This window comes from Onychostruthus taczanowskii, unplaced genomic scaffold, assembly GCF_017590055.1.
Source record: "Onychostruthus taczanowskii isolate IOZ18803 unplaced genomic scaffold, ASM1759005v1 scaffold2, whole genome shotgun sequence".
NCBI classification, from domain to species: domain Eukaryota; kingdom Metazoa; phylum Chordata; class Aves; order Passeriformes; family Passeridae; genus Onychostruthus; species Onychostruthus taczanowskii.
In genome coordinates, this window is record NW_024499239.1 from 7,650,008 (window position 1) to 7,666,816 (window position 16,809).

At 37.7% G+C, this 16,809-nt stretch overlaps 1 protein-coding gene across 2 annotated transcripts in view; it reads left to right on the plus strand.

The window, feature by feature from the left end:
• The window catches only part of PDS5A (PDS5 cohesin associated factor A), a 77,974-nt gene that overhangs the window by 16,227 nt on the left and 44,938 nt on the right, over window positions 1-16,809 (plus strand). For both annotated transcript variants that reach the window (XM_041402688.1, XM_041402689.1), the window contains exons 3-6: window positions 14,384-14,587; window positions 14,940-15,026; window positions 15,789-15,886; window positions 16,363-16,489. In XM_041402688.1, the coding sequence (XP_041258622.1) occupies window positions 14,384-14,587; window positions 14,940-15,026; window positions 15,789-15,886; window positions 16,363-16,489 (516 nt within the window). The remainder of the gene's footprint in view (window positions 1-14,383; window positions 14,588-14,939; window positions 15,027-15,788; window positions 15,887-16,362; window positions 16,490-16,809) is intronic.

Sequence of the window (16,809 nt, forward strand, 5' to 3'; positions counted from 1 at the left end):
AGGTGGCTTCAGTTTAATGTTTGAGTTTTAGATGCTAAAGATTGTAGTTGACAGATTTTGTTTCCTGACCATAAATCTTAGCCAGCAGCATTTTTAGCATGTCCAATGAATTCTTGGCAGCTGTAGAAGACCATTGCATACCTCTACAATTTGTAGGCCAAAGTGCATTCTGAAATTTTCTTTCCTTGCTATGAAGATGAATTGCGAAATGTGGGCTACTGTTCTGGGATCACTGCAGCTGAGCAAGTGAAGTGAGATCTCTGTAATTTTTGAGTCAGGGAAACAAAGATAATTTTTAAATGAGGCGTTATTTTGGTTTCGGGCCACTTCAGTGCAGTACTATTGATGAAGTGGCTGCTTTTTGTGCGTTCTGGGCTATCATAATTTTTTGTGCCAAAGTTTGTGCATTCTTTGTAAGCTTCTCAAATTTCTCTTTGACACTGGGTCACAGATGCAGATATTTGTGAAGTGACTGAATCCTGTGCCGCTGGGTAACAGATTTATGTTCATGGTTGGGGTACTGGTTGGGTTGGGGTACATTGTTTCAGCTGTGTGATCTTAAGGAATCAGATGAATGCAAATGAAGGCAAATGAAGGCAAAAGTTACTAAGAAAGAGTATGTGCTGTCTTGAGACGCTGCATCTGTTGTGCTGGAATTTACTGAATGAGTTTAAAAAACTCAGAAAGTGTAAAACTTAGCGGGTAACAAACATTTCTAATGAAGTATTGAACTAGGTGTTAAAGTACTTTAAGGGGTATAACCTCAAGAACTCCTCTAAAGTCTAGCCTCCTGTGTGATTTCATACTTTTGGCATGGAAATTTCTCAAATTTTGTCATGGTGAGGATAAGTGATTTTTCTGGATGGCCATGCCCAAGTGTTTTGCAAACACAGAGCTACAATGCCTTAAGGGTTTTTTAAGTATGCTACACCTTCAGAAATTTTGTGTGATTCCTGTTCTAGGCATTGTTTATGAGGATATTGCTGGCAGCTGCTTGAATTATATTCGGTACTTGCAGGTTGCTGACTCAGCAATTTAGTTTAATGAAATGTTATTTTCAGCAAAATTCAGCATCATCAATTGTCAGACTGAACTTGAATGATGTATTTAAATACGTAAATTAAGCATTAAATACATAAGGTGTATTCTTTAATAAAAAATGTCTTTATCTGAAGTCTCTTTGTAGCAGAGCAAGGAAATGGCAGTGCTCGCTGATTTTCAGGACCCCAGTGAGCTTTCCATTTTTCAAAAATGAAATTGTAGTACAAGACACTCCTTATTGGAACTTACTAAAAAACATCAGTCACTTTTTGAAAGTGTTCTTAAAAAATGGTGTTGTATTAACACTGTCTGATACATTGCCTGCTTCTTACAGTATATGCAGTAAGAAACAAACTTCACAAAATCAGTAGCCATAAAACTGTGATTACATAGGAGGAATGCTGAGGGACAGGTACAGCAGTTATGGTCATATTCAAGCTATTTACAAGGGAGGAATTTGATGGAACTGATAGGCAGAGTACTTACAGAACTCTCATGATGGAAACAGGCAGTTACTTAAGTTCTCAAAATACTAGAGAAAAATTCCAAGTCAAGACTTTATTAGCCTGACCTTGAAATAACTGCAGAAAATCAGAGCCAAGCCACCACTGCTCTGAGATATCCTCTAAAACAATATTGCTAGTCCAGAAAGGTATATGAGAGCTAACAGCAAGAATTCAGGGGTTTTTTTTTCTTTAATTAAGTAAGAAAACGTCATGGTTTTATAATGTGAGTACATATTCTGGATTTGGGATAATTTTCAATCAGCTCAAGGTTACTATATTGCTTGAAAATGCTATTAAAATGTTTAACAAAGTTAGAAACAGGTGAAAACAATCCTGTTACTGGTGGTTGGGTATATGTGTCAAGACCCAACAAATAAAAATAGGTATGAAACAGACACACAAAACCTGGTTTTTGGTTTTGCCTTGGTTTGTGGGTTTTTTTGTTTGGTTTTTTTGTTTGTTTGTTTTTTTGTTTTTTGGTTTTTTTGGGGTGGGGTTGTTTGTTTGTTTGTTCAGGTTTTTTGTTTGGCTGATTTTTTTTGTTTTTGTTGCTCTCCTGCCCTTGCCTTTTCATTTTTACTTTTTCATTGGACATACAAATGCACATTATTTCTGTCCTCAAAATGGAGAAGTCTACATATAGTATCATAAAATGAACAGTAAAAACATTAAAACAAACATTTTTAATACTTTCCTATGAAGTCTAGGAAAATGCTTTCCATAAATAATATATTTGAAATATTTCCACACCTTTAATATTGGCAATTATAATGGTAATATGAATTTCTTGAAGACTTTTCATATTACTCGTTGCTACCTATGTTAGAATCACATACACAGATGTGTCATATTTGTTTTACAGGCTTATTTCTCAGAAATTGAATATGCTACACATAATCATTATGTCTTCAGCATCATCCTTTTGCTGAGCACTGTGGATTTGACTTTTCTGTCCTTATATCAGCAATATCAGTGCATTTTATTTTTCCTTTGGTCTCCAGCTCCATTGTAATGACAATTTTTAAATGGAAAATTTCTTTAAAATATTATTCATTTCACATATATCAGAAGTCAGTCTGTTACTTAAAGGTATTTGATAATAGGCACAGTAAAATGATTTAGTCTTGCTAAATGAATTCTACAGATAGAATAGTTGCCATACATTTATTAGAAATAATTTTCTTCCTCCTTATTGAAAAATGAAGACTTATAGCCAAGAAAGCCACTCTACATAAGTTTCAGGTCCAATTTTTTTGCATCAGTTTTTCCCTGTGCTTTAAGAATTTTGAGAAACTTTGGTTTGGATGGGACTAGTTAAAAATAAAATGAAACCACACAAGAAGAAAATTCTTGCATGTTGCATTAATTCCATTTTGTAGTGCCTTAGTTTTGAGCTTGGTACCTGCCTAAAGACAAAGCTTTGTCTTTAGGCATTTTGTGTTTCTGATACAGGTAATAGTGTTCAACAGGTATCAAAATTATCTGGTAAAACAGAAAGATAATTTGTTTGATCAGAATTCTTTGCAGCAGTGCATCTCACTTGGTAGGTGTTGTAGCTGGCGCGTCACCAGCTGCTGACAGAGGTTCTCCAGGACAGCCTGTGCCTTCTGAGGAGCTGGTTTGATGTGCTGGTTTGTTAGGGGTTTGGTTTTGTTGTTACTGTTTTGTAGTATAAGTTTTGATTGTGAAAGATCAAAAGTTTTTATTGTTTTACAATTCCAATTTTTGTCCAGCCTTTCACATTGGGAATGGAAACTCTCAGTTTCTGCATTCTATATAATTGTCATTAGTGTGACAGTGTTGTACTGTGACTCCAGTAGATGACAAAAGACAAAATTCTTCTGTGAAGTTTTGTCACAAAATATGGGTCATGCTAGGGTCTCACATGATTTGCTCCCGATTTTCAGTTCTAAGGTGCAGAGGAATGTGGCTCCTAAACAAACCAGAAAATTCATGTCATAACTAAAGAGTATTTTCTTGTTGACCCATGGTACCATTGTTCTGATACTGTGTATGATGGCATTATGTGCAATTGCTGATCAATCAACCAGTTGCATGAAAGAAATTCTAATTTATTTCTTCTCTTACTGTCACTTTTTCCTTTTAAAATAAATAAACTGTGCAATCAGTTAAAGATCAACGTACATATAGTTCGCATAATTTTCTGCTTTGGGAGATGCTCAGGTCACCACAGTTTACAAGATTGCTGAAAGAAACACTTTTCTTGGAAGAATTTTTTTTTTTTTTTTTGTCTCATGTATTGCTTGTGTTGAAACATGTATTGGGTTTGCATGGCCAACCTTTCGTAGTGGGGGCGAGCTATAGGGGTGGTTTCTGTGAGAAGCTGCCAGAAGCTTTCTCCCTATCTGGCAGAGACAATCCCTGATGGCTCCAAAGATGGAAGTGCTGCTGGCCAAGGCTGGGCCAAATAGAAATGGTGGTAATGCCTCTGTGGTAACAGATTTAATAAAAAGGTGGTTATTTGCATTGATGGAAGCCAGAGAAAGAGAGGGAATATGTGAGAGGAACAATTCTGCAGACACCCAGGTTAGTGAAGAAGGTGGCAGAGAAGGTGTTCCAGGCCCTGGAGCTGGGATTCCCCTGCAGCTTATGGTGCAGACCATGGTGAAACAGCTGTGACCTGAAGCCCATGGAGGACCACGGAGGTGCAGAGATTTTCCTGCAGCCTGTGTTAAAGACCATGGTGAAGCAGCTGTGGCCCTGCAGCCTGCGGAGGACCATGGGGATGCTGCGATCCACCTGCAGCCTGTGGAGGGGTCCCACCCTGCAGCAGGTGGAAGCCTGAGATGAAGCTGTGATCCCGTGGGAGACCTGTCTGGAGCAGGGTCCTGGGAGAGATCTGCAGAGCCATGGAGAAAGGAGCCCATGCTAGATCAGGTTTGTTGGCAGGACTTGTGAGGCCTTGGGGACCCTTGCTGGATCAACCTGTCCTTGAAGGACTGCACCCTGTGGAAGAGTGACTTGTTTTGGAGCAGTTTGTGGAGAGCTGTTTTCCTGTGAGATGGACTCCTGTTGGAGGAGTTCTTGGAGAACTGTCTCCCGTGGGAAAGACCCCACTTTGGAGCGGTTGAACTCCTCTCCTGAGTAATGGGACTAGCAACATGTGACAAACTGACCGTAATCCCCATTCCCTGTCTCTCTCTGCTGCTGGGGGAGGAGGTAGAGGGATGGATAGAAACGAATGTGGTTGTAACATTTTGCTTCTCATTGTCTTGCTCTGATTTTATTAATAAATGCAGTGTTTTTAATTTGAGCCTGTTTTGCCTCTGACAGTATTGGGTGAGTGACCTCTCTCTGTCCATATCTCAACTCATGAACCCTTTGTCATATTTTCTCTCCCCTGTCCTGTGGAGGGCAGTGATAGAGAGGCTTTGGTGGGTGTCTGGCACTCGGCCAGGAGCAACCTACTGCAAAACACAAGGAGGAAAAAGCTCTTTATATATATCCTGCTTCTGGTTGACAGTCAGGAGAGTGTAGGATGTATCATGGGATGCACTTGTACCATAGTGTAGAAATAGATATGGATAGAGTCTTTACAGCATCAGTATTGCTGGCAGCATAGCTCTCTATGTGTTTAATGTGAAACCCTAACACATGATTGGGTTGTAAGAATTGATCTTAAATAACCACTTCAAAGTGAATCCTTACAGTCAATTCACAGTAGAAATGCAAATGCCGTTGTTTTGTCTAGCACCACCTTCTCTTTGGAAGAGGAAATGAATTAGCACACAGCATTGAGCTGGTTATGAAGAATCCTCTCTCTCACATCTGGAGGCTATTAGCAAAGTATTTGTGAAACTTCATATGGAAATAGAAACTCCTTCACCGTGGGGAATAAGGTTTGAAGAATTTTTTGGTTTTGCCCCAGCCATATATAACACTTGCCATTATAGCTAGGGGAGGAGGTCTTCTTAAGGAGATGCTTTGAACTGATGATGTCTTAAATTATCATTAGAACATTTAAAAAACAGTCTCTTTTTAGTCCCTCTGCAAAACCCTTTCGTTATGTATCGATGTATGTGGAAGCAAAGTTTCTGAGAATTTAGGTGACTTTAGGATCTTCTTAGGATATTTAAACAATTATTAGTCTTTGGCAGGAAAATTGCAAAGAATACCATTACAAATCTTTCCAGTAATAAAGACTAGGTACTGCTGAGGACTGAATCACCTAAAAAAAAAAAAATTGATGCTGTGACACCACATTTAAGTGATAGATATGTAAGAGATGGGGAGTAGTGTGAGTATGAAAACATAATGTGCTGATAAATATGAGCACTCTTTTCACTATTTGAGAAGAATATACATGCATTGTTAAAATGTGTGATTTGACTGTGACCATAGTTTGTGTCTCAGAAAAATTGTGTGAATCAATATAAAACTGGGATAACAAAATACTTTAGGGATTGCAATATGATACAGCCAAACTAATATTTCTCAATGTTTCTTACTTAAAACTGGGATAACAAAATACTTTAGCAATATGATACAGCCAAACTAATATTTCTCAATGTTTCTTACATTAAAATGACTTTAAAAGGTCTTGGATTGAGTAGCCAAGTATTGTCATGTATCCAAAGCTGCTTGTAAATAAAAAGTACCAAGAAATAATTTTTCTTGGTGACAAACCATACAGTGACCTAATGTCAGGTAGTACTTTGCACACTTTTAGCAGTTTGGGAAATGTGAAGAGGTGAATTGATTTTGTTCATCACAGCCAAGGAGAATGTGTATTAAATGAGAGAATTTGAGTGGAATTGATCCAGTGGGAGCTTTTAGGCTTAATGTTGATTAAAGCATGGTGAGGAATAATGAGAGAAAATAAAACTATGACTTCATGAAGTTGTAAAGACTAAGTAAGGGAATTGTGATGCATCAGTTGAGGCTGCTCAATGAAATCTTGTGACTGAAATGAATGCTCAATGAAATCTTGTGAGCTTCTGTTGGAAAACCTTACAGATTTTAGTGCTGGGTAAGGAGCCGGACAGTGAATAGTGTCTTACACTTCCCTTCTATCAATCAGATGCGTATGCTCGTTTGCATACTGTGGGAATGCATTCTCTGCAATACTGAAGTTGTAGGGAACCTTTGCCTCCAAAGGTATGAGATGAGGATATGATGAGATTAATAAGAACCTGGAAGGCAAGGAAAGTGGTGGCTGAAAAAGTAAATCGGAAACCTCTGCTGTCTCAAGTCGTGATGAAACCCCAATGTAATTTAATTTTACTAAATTAAAATGAAGAAGTTCATTGATACCTTGGATACAAGTTCTGAAAATTACTGTAGCAACACATTTCTGAGACCTTGAATATAAAATGATCGGTGATCACATCTTACGCCAGTTTTTACTAAATAGAAGTAAAGATAAATTTTTGGGGGAACTAGTAGGATTTGGCTATCTGTAGCTGCCCATTTCTGGCTTCCTGAGCTCGCCACTAGTAAGGTTAAGAATTTATGCCTCTGTTAGGTTGTTTCTTAAGAGTTTATATGCATTGGAAAGGCTTGAGTTCTTCCTGGTCTTGGCCATTGAAGTCTAACTGCCTTCTTGCTGATGGTTCTGGAATGTGTCAGATCTGTCTAGAATCTAACTGTGCCTGTCAGAAAACTATCTGGGCCTTTACCCAAGATGCTTTTTGGATACATCAGTAAATGAAATTTATTGTGGAGTTGTTCAACAAATGCACTGGCACTGCATGGCCAGAAGCAGGGCAGGATGAGTAATAGGAAAGGGAGAAGGAGATGGTGGCTGCAAGTGGTTAAACGGGATCTCCATGTCACATGAAGCCAAAACCAGATGGAAATTCAGACCTGTTTGCCAAACAGTAGTCTTTGCAGTACGAAGTTCAAACCTGTCTCCAGATAGCTATGATTTTGGTTGCATGTTGATTTTGGTTGCACTCAAATAGTCATTTCAAAAGAAATGACAGATTATAAAGATTCCATATTGTTGCAGTAGTGTGAATGTAAATGAACTTACAGGTTGTTCTTATACAAAACATAGCGGTACCTGATTAAACACCAAAAAAAGAAACTTGACTTGGATTTAAAGTGCTTTTACTTGGAGGAAAAAGCACATTACTGTTGCATATAATAGTGAACAAAAATGCATATAATAGTGTGCAAAAATGGTTTTGAATCTTCCAAATTCTACTTCAGTAAAAATCCAAAATCAGTGATATTTTCTAAAATACTCAGTTCTGATCAAAATATATTTTGACAAGGTTGTGATGATAAGAAAAGGCATATAGTATTTTCTTTGCACATCATTAATCTCATTTTTCCCATGGGCTTGTTCATGGTCAAAGAGTACAAGATTTATTACGTGCAGTGGTAACAGCATTAGGATTATCTTCTGCTGGGAAGGAAGGACAGAGTTTTACTTCCTTTTGCACCACTGCAGTCTTGGGAAGCATACTTTCTTGGAACTTTTCCTTGCAGCAGTTCATCTGAGTTGCTGTAACCAAGATGTCAATCTGATTATCAATACATGACTGATTTTTGCAGAGCAAAAAATTGAAGCACAGTTTAAAAAGCATGTTGTTATTTGTGCCATGAAAAGTGTTTTAAATTAAGGCATCTGATTTTTCTCATTATATTTGTGTTGTTCCCCCCTTCTGTTCCATTTATGTTAGTATGAGGAATCTTACAGCTTTACAACAGAACTGGAATTCTACTGTGTGTTGATTACCAAGATATGTGGGTAATTTTACAGTTTGGTAAAATTTTACAGTTTTCCCTCTCCCAGTTTGGTAACAATTCTTGTCCTGTTTATGTGATATTTGAATTCATTTAGTAGTTACTTAAAAACGTGTATCAAGGAAATTACTTCAAGTAATCCATGAACTGTCTGCTCCCTATACTGTTTATATTACAGGCAATAATCAGGCTTTCTGCTTTTTCACATGTCAGATCAATTTAATAGCTAGGTTCTTGGAAAACAGTCTGACTTGCTTGATGTAAGTAAAATAATACAGAAGCTGCTGTTTCACCAATGAGAAAATAGTGGGACATTAGCAATTTGTGACTTCTTTGCTTGTGATTGGTCAGTTGGCTGGAACGTCAAAGAAAAGCCTGGTGTAGGTCGGTCCCCAGGGGAGGAATAGCCAGTTAAACTGTTTGCCCAGTCAGGGGGTATTGCTGTGGCTACCAGCTGTTGCTGCATCAACTTTGCATCTCATATGATACATTTGTCATCACATCTGGAAACCCTGTTCATTGGCTTCAGATTGTGAGCAGGATATATAAAGAAGAAAGCATATAGTCTTGGCCCCTCAGAGTGTATATGCTTTATATCATCTTTTGTCCAGCTTTTCATTTTCTTTTTTCCCTTCAGGTTATCCAAAGCCAGTTAAATGTCAGAGAGTATAGATTAAAGAATTTGTAGTGAATATGGGGCATTGCCCTTCTCTGGACTTGATCCAGCACTTCGAATTCTTCCCTGAACTAAGGGGCCCAGAATTCAAGGGAAACAGGATTCAAGGTGTGGCCTCACCAGTGCCGAATATAGCAGGACAGTCACTGCCCTGGTCCTGCTGGCCACACTGTTGCTGATGGTGTCAAGCACACACTGGCTCACCTTCAGCCACCTGTGAACCAGCTCTCCCAGGTCCTTCCTTGCTGAGCAGCTTTCCAAGCACTCTGTCCCAGCCTGTAGCACTGCCTGGGCTTGGTGTGACCCAAGTGCAGGACCTGGCAGCGGAGCCTTCTTGAACCTCATAGTGTTGGCTTTGGCCCACCATTTTCTCCTGTCCTCCATGTCCTCCAGAAGATCAACACTCCCAACCAGCTTGGTGTCATCTGTGAATTTTCTGAGGGTGCACTCAATCCCTTAGTCCGGATCATTGATAAAGATACTAAACAGTACTGCCCCAAAGACAGGTTTTCAGCTGTTGTATTTAATTAGCACAGTCTGGTAAATGTCTCCTTACAAGAAAAGGCATTTGAGACTCCTTTGGCAAATACATTCTGTGCCTATGTCATTTTAAATTTTTATTTTAATTAGTGAGGATAATCAGGACTAAGTAATGTGTTTCCAATCAGCACTTACTGTTTTTAGCATTTCATGAGTTCCTTTTCTTCTTTTGTTGTATGCTGCAATTGCATTTTCATTGTTTTCCTGTACATGGCCTGCTGTTGGCTTATACATTCTTTACAATTGCTTACTAAATGTCCATCTTTCTTCTCTTCTATGTTTACAGCAGATGAAGCAGCTTAATAAGGTCTTGAATTTAACCACTAAGCATATGACAATTTACCAATGGTGATTTTTTGGTGTTTCTGTTGTTCTCATAGAGTATCCTGTCCTCTATTACCATTCTGTAACTGTGTCTTCACCATCAATTCCTACTTCTCATACCACAGTTTTGTATGGTAATAGGGTCAGTTATAACACCATTCTCCACCAATCAATACATTCAGTTCCAGAGGGTTCTTTCAGTTTATCACTTTAGGAAGAGGCTAAGGAGACAATATAAGCCACATTTTCATCTCTTTCAAGCTTCTCAATTTCCTTGTGGCTCATTGTGACACTGTTCCTGACACTCAAACTAAGTCTTGTGTAAAGCGTTGATTATCTTTATTAAAGGCATGAGCTGTTTGGAGATGATAAAAAGCAAAGTAATTTGCTTTTTATGTGTTACCCTGTTTTCTCAACTTCTGGGTTTATTTACCTGTTCCAGATTTGGTTTGTATTATAAAATTCTGTTGATGTCAGCCTGTTGGATGTATTGGCAAGATGTCCTTTCTTGATTTCTACATCAATATTTGGTGCTTTCTGCTTAGTTGGTGTCTCCCTTATACAGTCGTTAGCTTAGGGTGGTGGTGGGATGTGTGTATATACTTTGTTGTTTAAAGAAAAGCCAACAAAACGTGTGGTACTACGTTTGTGATTTTATTTGTCAGCAATTTAAAGATTTTGAAATAACTGTCATCTGGTCCTCCCAGTTTGAGTATTTTTCTTCTCTTTTTCTTCACACTTTAACGTCTCTTTTTTCCACGTTTGTTTGGTGCTTCTGGCTGACAGAACTGTATCTGGGGCTGATGAACACTTCTCATCCTAAATCTGCACTGCTAGAAGTTTTGGGTTTTTTTCAGAGACACATGTCTGTGAAACATTTTGCTATGTTTTACTGTGAGATCTGAGATAAAAATATAATTTATTCTTAATAGTTAATGGCAAGAATCACCTATAGTACTGCTTAAATTGTGTGAGGAAAGATGTATAAACGCTCTGATGACAATTGCATTATTTGGGTCTGCTGTGATTTCAGCCTTTTCTTGGCATCTCTCCTTGAATTGTCCTAGCTCTTGAAGTGTCATCTGGATTCGCATCCATTTGGTTAAGTTTTACTTTCGGATATCTTTTGTATTTAATCCTAGTACTAAAGTTAATCTACAGTATCATCCCAGTTACAACAAACGGTATCAAATTCTCTCAAGTGTTGAATTTCTTCTTTCAGTGATTGCAAAGGGACTTTTTAAATACTGAGTATTTTTCCTTGGTCTTTTTACAAGGCAAGGGTTGTTAAACGTTGCTGCTTTGGAGCCCTGTGAATAAGCTGGTGTAAGAACAGTAAAACAAATGCAGCATGTACACGCCTTCCCCCTGCTGTGACTGGCTTGGAGGTTTATGCTGGTCCTGCCAAATGCAGCAAGGCTTTTCTAGATCTGCCTCCTTCTTCCTCTCTGCAACTGCTGGTTTGAGTCTTTTCAGTGTCTATACTGATTACCCTGTCCTCTCTTGGTGTTTATATATCTCTCTCCCCTGTATTGCTGGAATCATCAGTATGTTTCAGCAGTAGAAGGGCTTCCTGATCCAACAAACCATTTTCCTGAATCCTACAGATCAGAGCAGCAAAAGTTAATATTCCTGTCTGAGGCATAGCTCTTGCACAAGAGCAGCAGCTGAGTCACATCAGGGCAAGCTACCATGCTGATTTTGTCTTTGGAAGCAGGCCACATGTAAGCTGCATGTGAGATGTGGGCAGAGTGTGAACAGCCCTTTGGCAACCTCGCGTGTGTGTTTCAGTGCAGTTGAAAGGCTGACAGTCTCACAAGAAGCTGCAGGTATTGTTCATCTCGCCTCTTTCAGGCCTCTAGTCACACTGAGCTGCTGTCATGGTTGGTGCAGAGTTCCAGGGCAAAACTGAGCCAGCATCTGTAGATGTCATCATAGACATCTGTGCTTAAACTCAGGGTCTGTGTATTTCTCTCCAGTGGGTGAAGGGATAACCTAGACAGGCTTGCTTGCTGCATGATTGATAAAATCAGATGAATGCCTTCCTGAAAGCTTTAACTTTCCAGGTTTCAGTATGTTCCTAATATGCTGAGAGTGACTTGAGCAGTCTTCATTTAGCTGCTCTCGCTAGTTTGAACGAAGACATTTGCATTGCTTCAATGTTATAATCCTGTCATTTCACTTACTGGTTTGCAGAGCCTGGGAGAGTAAAATTTTGCTCTGATAATTAGAATTTCAGGGTACTGTGGTAAAAGTGGCAATAATGTCAATTTCTAGAATAGTTGTAATACTTTATTTTCTCAAACTAACTAAAGTACCAGTATCTGACAAATTAATGGAGATGCATTCAATCCAAAGTGATGCAGAATGAATTTAATCATAAATGTGCATAGCTGTATTCTGTTTACATTTGCTAGAATTAGTATTTAAATTGACTGCTTAATTGTTTGGAAAGGAATGGATGATGTTACATTATTATTATTAAAGAATATTTTTCTGTCTCTTGCTTTGTGCACAGAGTACAGTAACAGATTTTTTGTTGTGAAAGCTGCTAAGTCTGTATGCTTTTTATATTAATGAATATTAGTGTTCAAGATGATTTCAACTGTATAGCCAGACATCAGTTAGACAGTACTACTGCAGTCTGAAAACGTAGTGAGTTCCTGTTACAGTTCAATCACATTTTTGGAGAAAAAAAACTGTCTTAGTGTGATAATGAGTGGTTTCCAGTTTGGACATTCAAAACATGAAATTATTTGGACTTTAGCCTTTTGACTCTATAGAGTTTATTTTAGGTTTTCAATTTCGTCAATTTTTGGCTATATCCAGGACTCTAGGGGAGGCTACCCCAGTGCAGAGCAGGACAGTCCCCTCCCTTGACCAGCTGGTGATGCTGTGCCTGATGCACCCCAGGACACAGCAACAAATGGCCCTGTAACAAGCAGACCTGAGTTGTCAGTAGAAGAGTGTCTTTGTGCTTTCAGCTAGGGCTTTAAAACATAGCTTAAGAATATTTTTAAGGAGAGAGACCAATAAGGTACAATTTGTGTTTTTCTGGGCTGTAGATGTAAAGTTCTCTTTTTTTCTCTTTATTGTTGTGTCGGGTTTTTCTCTTCTCTCGTCTCCTCTTTTTTGTCTTTGTGGCAAATTAGGTTATACTTGTGCATTTCTGGGAATGGAGGAGGATTTTAAAGTAATGTACTGTAGGAGAAGTTGCTGTCAAACATTTAATTTATAAGATCTGAATTTAAAACTGTATTTCAAAACTCAGGAAGGAAAGAAAGCTGAAGCACAGCGCTTTCATATTGGAAGCATGGCTGTGCTTAATAATGGAGAAGCAACCCTAGAATCATTTGAATTACACCATAACAAAAAATTCTAGTTAGAGTAAAAGATGTATTTATTAGTTGTGTGAGCTCAGTCTTCTTTTGTGTTTTACTATTATTATTTTAGAGGTGAATTTTGACCCTCAATATTTATCATTCTTTGTTCTCTCTGGTATCTTTTCATTGTCTGCGCTGTGTATGCTGTGTCTGTAGTGGGCATACCAAATCCTGTTGGTATACAGTGTGGCTGTCCTTCACAGTTAAAACTCTAAGGATGCTCAAGTGACATGGAGGAATGGAACACAAAGACTGATTTCACTAAGGTCATTCTAAGAGTCTCTGGCATGTCCACCCATTCTGTGCTGACATCCTAGAAGTCATTCTCATCTTTTAACAAACACTATTCTAAAAGTTAAATCTGCAACTTTTTATTTCTTCAGATGAAATTCTTACTTTCAGTTTTGCGAAATCATTATGTTGAGAAGTTTCAATTAAATGGGGTTGTATAATAAAAAGAAACTAATTTGGTGGCATTTCATAGGAATTAGTAGTTCTTAGCTGTGCTGGAAGAAACAAGGAAACCATGTGGTTAATTTATTACATTATGTTAATAAGGCTAAAGATGCAGCTCTAAATATGCAGAAAGAGAGATCTGCTGTGTTAAGACTTATTTTACATGAAGGATTAAATTATCCAGTATCTAGTTCGTTTAAACTAGATAGAAAGATAGTGCATATGTGAAGTACTTTGTGACGTCTGTGCCTCAATAAAGGCAGAGTGTTAAGGGTGGCTTCTTAGGCTCCTGTAGTCCTGGCACAGCTCTGAAGCAGCTGCATTGTACTGTAGCCATGTGTTAGGCCAGATGGCTTACAGCCCCTCACACCGTTCATACTGAGGTGAGTCCTCACGTGGAATTGCATGGGATTGCTTTGAGGAAGAGAGCTGCCATCTCCAACCTCACCTGTGCACAGCAGTTTCTGTGCTATACCTCAGGTCAAGATTGCCAAAATAAGCAGAACTACATGCAACATGGTTTTCAGTGTCATAAGCTAAAATATCGAGTTCAACAAACCTTTTAAGTATCAAGTTAACACTTCCCTTATGCTGGTATTTGTCCTGACAAAAAAATTTAAGTACTAATTGTGATTATGCAGCAGAACATGTATTGATAGCACTGCATCCTTTAAAAAAAGTCTTGTTTAGTAATAAGGAATAAAAGCAGAGAGAACTCAGGTTTTTTTTCTGGTGTTTTTCAGATGGTGGTAAAAACCTTCATGGATATGGACCAGGACTCAGAAGATGAGAAGCAGCAGTATCTCCCATTAGCCTTGCACCTTGCTTCTGAATTCTTCCTCAGGAATCCCAATAAAGATGTGCGCCTCCTCGTAGCATGTTGCTTGGCTGATATCTTTCGTATCTATGCTCCTGAAGCTCCATATACTTCCCATGACAAACTTAAGGTAAAAATACCTCATAAGATAAAGGCTTTTCTCCTACCTTATTCTTACTGAAGAAAATATAAACCACCCCTTCAAAAAAAAAACCAACCCAAAAAAATCCAAACAAACCACACAGTACCACCCCCCCCCCCCCCCCCAAAACAAATCCCCAAAAACTAATAGAAAAATTGTTTTATTCCCATGGATGCTAGATGGCCAGTATCTGTGTTGGTGATAGCTTTCTATCAGTGCCTAAAAAAGACAATTTGATGTTCTCACATTATGAGTTTGAAAATGTGGATAGATGTCACTACTAAAGGATTGTATTTTCTCTTTCTGCTGAATCAAGCTTGTAAACTTTGTTTTTTGACAGGACATATTCTTGTTTATTACAAGACAATTAAAAGGCTTGGAGGACACGAAGAGCCCTCAATTTAACAGATACTTTTACTTGTTAGAGGTAACACAATAGTTGTAACTTTCAGTAGATGGTAGTAGCTTTGTAAACTTAAGAAGTGTAATCAGTTGTTCTCCTGATGTGCAGTATGCCTGGCAAATTTGTTTTATTCTGTAAATCACACCATTAAAGTTTAGTGAGTTGCTTCTTTTAGTACTTATAATGCTGTTTGTGTTTAATACGTTTGTTAATCTGTAGTTGAGGACATGTTTAAACAATTGGTATTTATTAAAATTTAGCCTTTGTCATACAATTCCATGCATTGGGGTTTTTTTATCAAGAGAGAAAATCTCAAATGCTGATTAAAATGCAAATGTGCTTATATTGGTGATGGGAGGAGGAATGTAAGATTTTTGCATTAAAAACTTTGCAAAACCATACTGTTGACAAGAACTGCTTTTAGAAATAGTATCTCATTTGTAAACAAGATATTTGATGTTTAAAACATTATGTTTAAAATGGTATTGTTTCATAGCATGAAGAAAGAAAAAGTCTTACTATATTAACAAGTTCTGTCAATTGGATTTCATACTTAAGAAATTAGATCATTCTGTATTTAGCTTTTTCTGGATATATCTTGCAAAGCCTCTCTGTTAGGAGCTCTTTATATGCAAAGCAAATATCCATTCTCTTTTCCCAAAGCATTTACATCTATTGTATATTATTTTTCCTTAAATAGAAAAAAAATGCCATAGCTAGCATGATTATATTTATAATACTTAATATGAAGTTGTACTAGTCTAAATATCCTAATTTTTGTTTTAGAATTTAGCTTGGGTCAAATCTTACAACATCTGCTTTGAGTTGGAAGATTGCAATGACATTTTTATTCAGCTTTTTAGGACTCTTTTTTCAGTTATCAAGTAAGTTGAATAATTTCCATTATATTAACTGTCAAAATATCATTAGGTTTGGGGGTAGACTGAATCATTGCATAGTCTACAGATAAATATGTCTGAACAGAATTCTTTATTTCCCTAAATGAGGAGCTACCAGGAAAGCAAATGAATGTGAACTGCTGACATTACAGAGGGGTGTGTGTCTGAAAGTAGATGTTTTAAAATTTGTTGTCCATGTTAGAGCAGTATATTTTATTCCTATTAGTTTATCTGCATTTTTATATTAGTTGTTACTGTCCTTTTTTATTTTGATTGTCTTAAAGCAGAGCTAGGTTGTTCTAGATTTTTGAACATTTCTATAAGAGAAGAAAGGCACATAAAATAGTTTTGAGATGTGGAGAGTGTCAAATGGACAACATTTGATGTTGTTTCTTGATTGTACTGTTAGTATTTGTCAGAGTCTGAGAATTTAATATTGAAAATGTTCTTTATGATCCTAGTAATAGCCACAACCAGAAGGTACAAATGCACATGCTGGATTTGATGAGTTCTATCATCATGGAAGGCGATGGAGTAACTCAGGAGCTGCTGGACTCAATTTTGATTAACCTCATTCCTGCACACAAGGTCTGCCAAGTAAAATATTATCATAGTGTACTGTTATAATGACAGTAATTCTTACTGCCTTTTGCATGTTGTTTATCTCTTTATACGCTTTAGCTATTGTGACTGTTCTGTTTTCTCACATTCATTTGGGAATTACCTGGTGCTGTTGATCAGCTGTGTCTAAATTATTTGATACAGAGAGACTGTGCCACCTCAGGATCTCTGTACTGAAACATAAAGTGTTTTGAAGCAAATGTAATAGGAAAACATATCTTCAGGATGGTAGGTAGTTGGTTGTTTCACTTTTGGGATATGTTGGGTTTTTTTAAAATAGAGAAGAT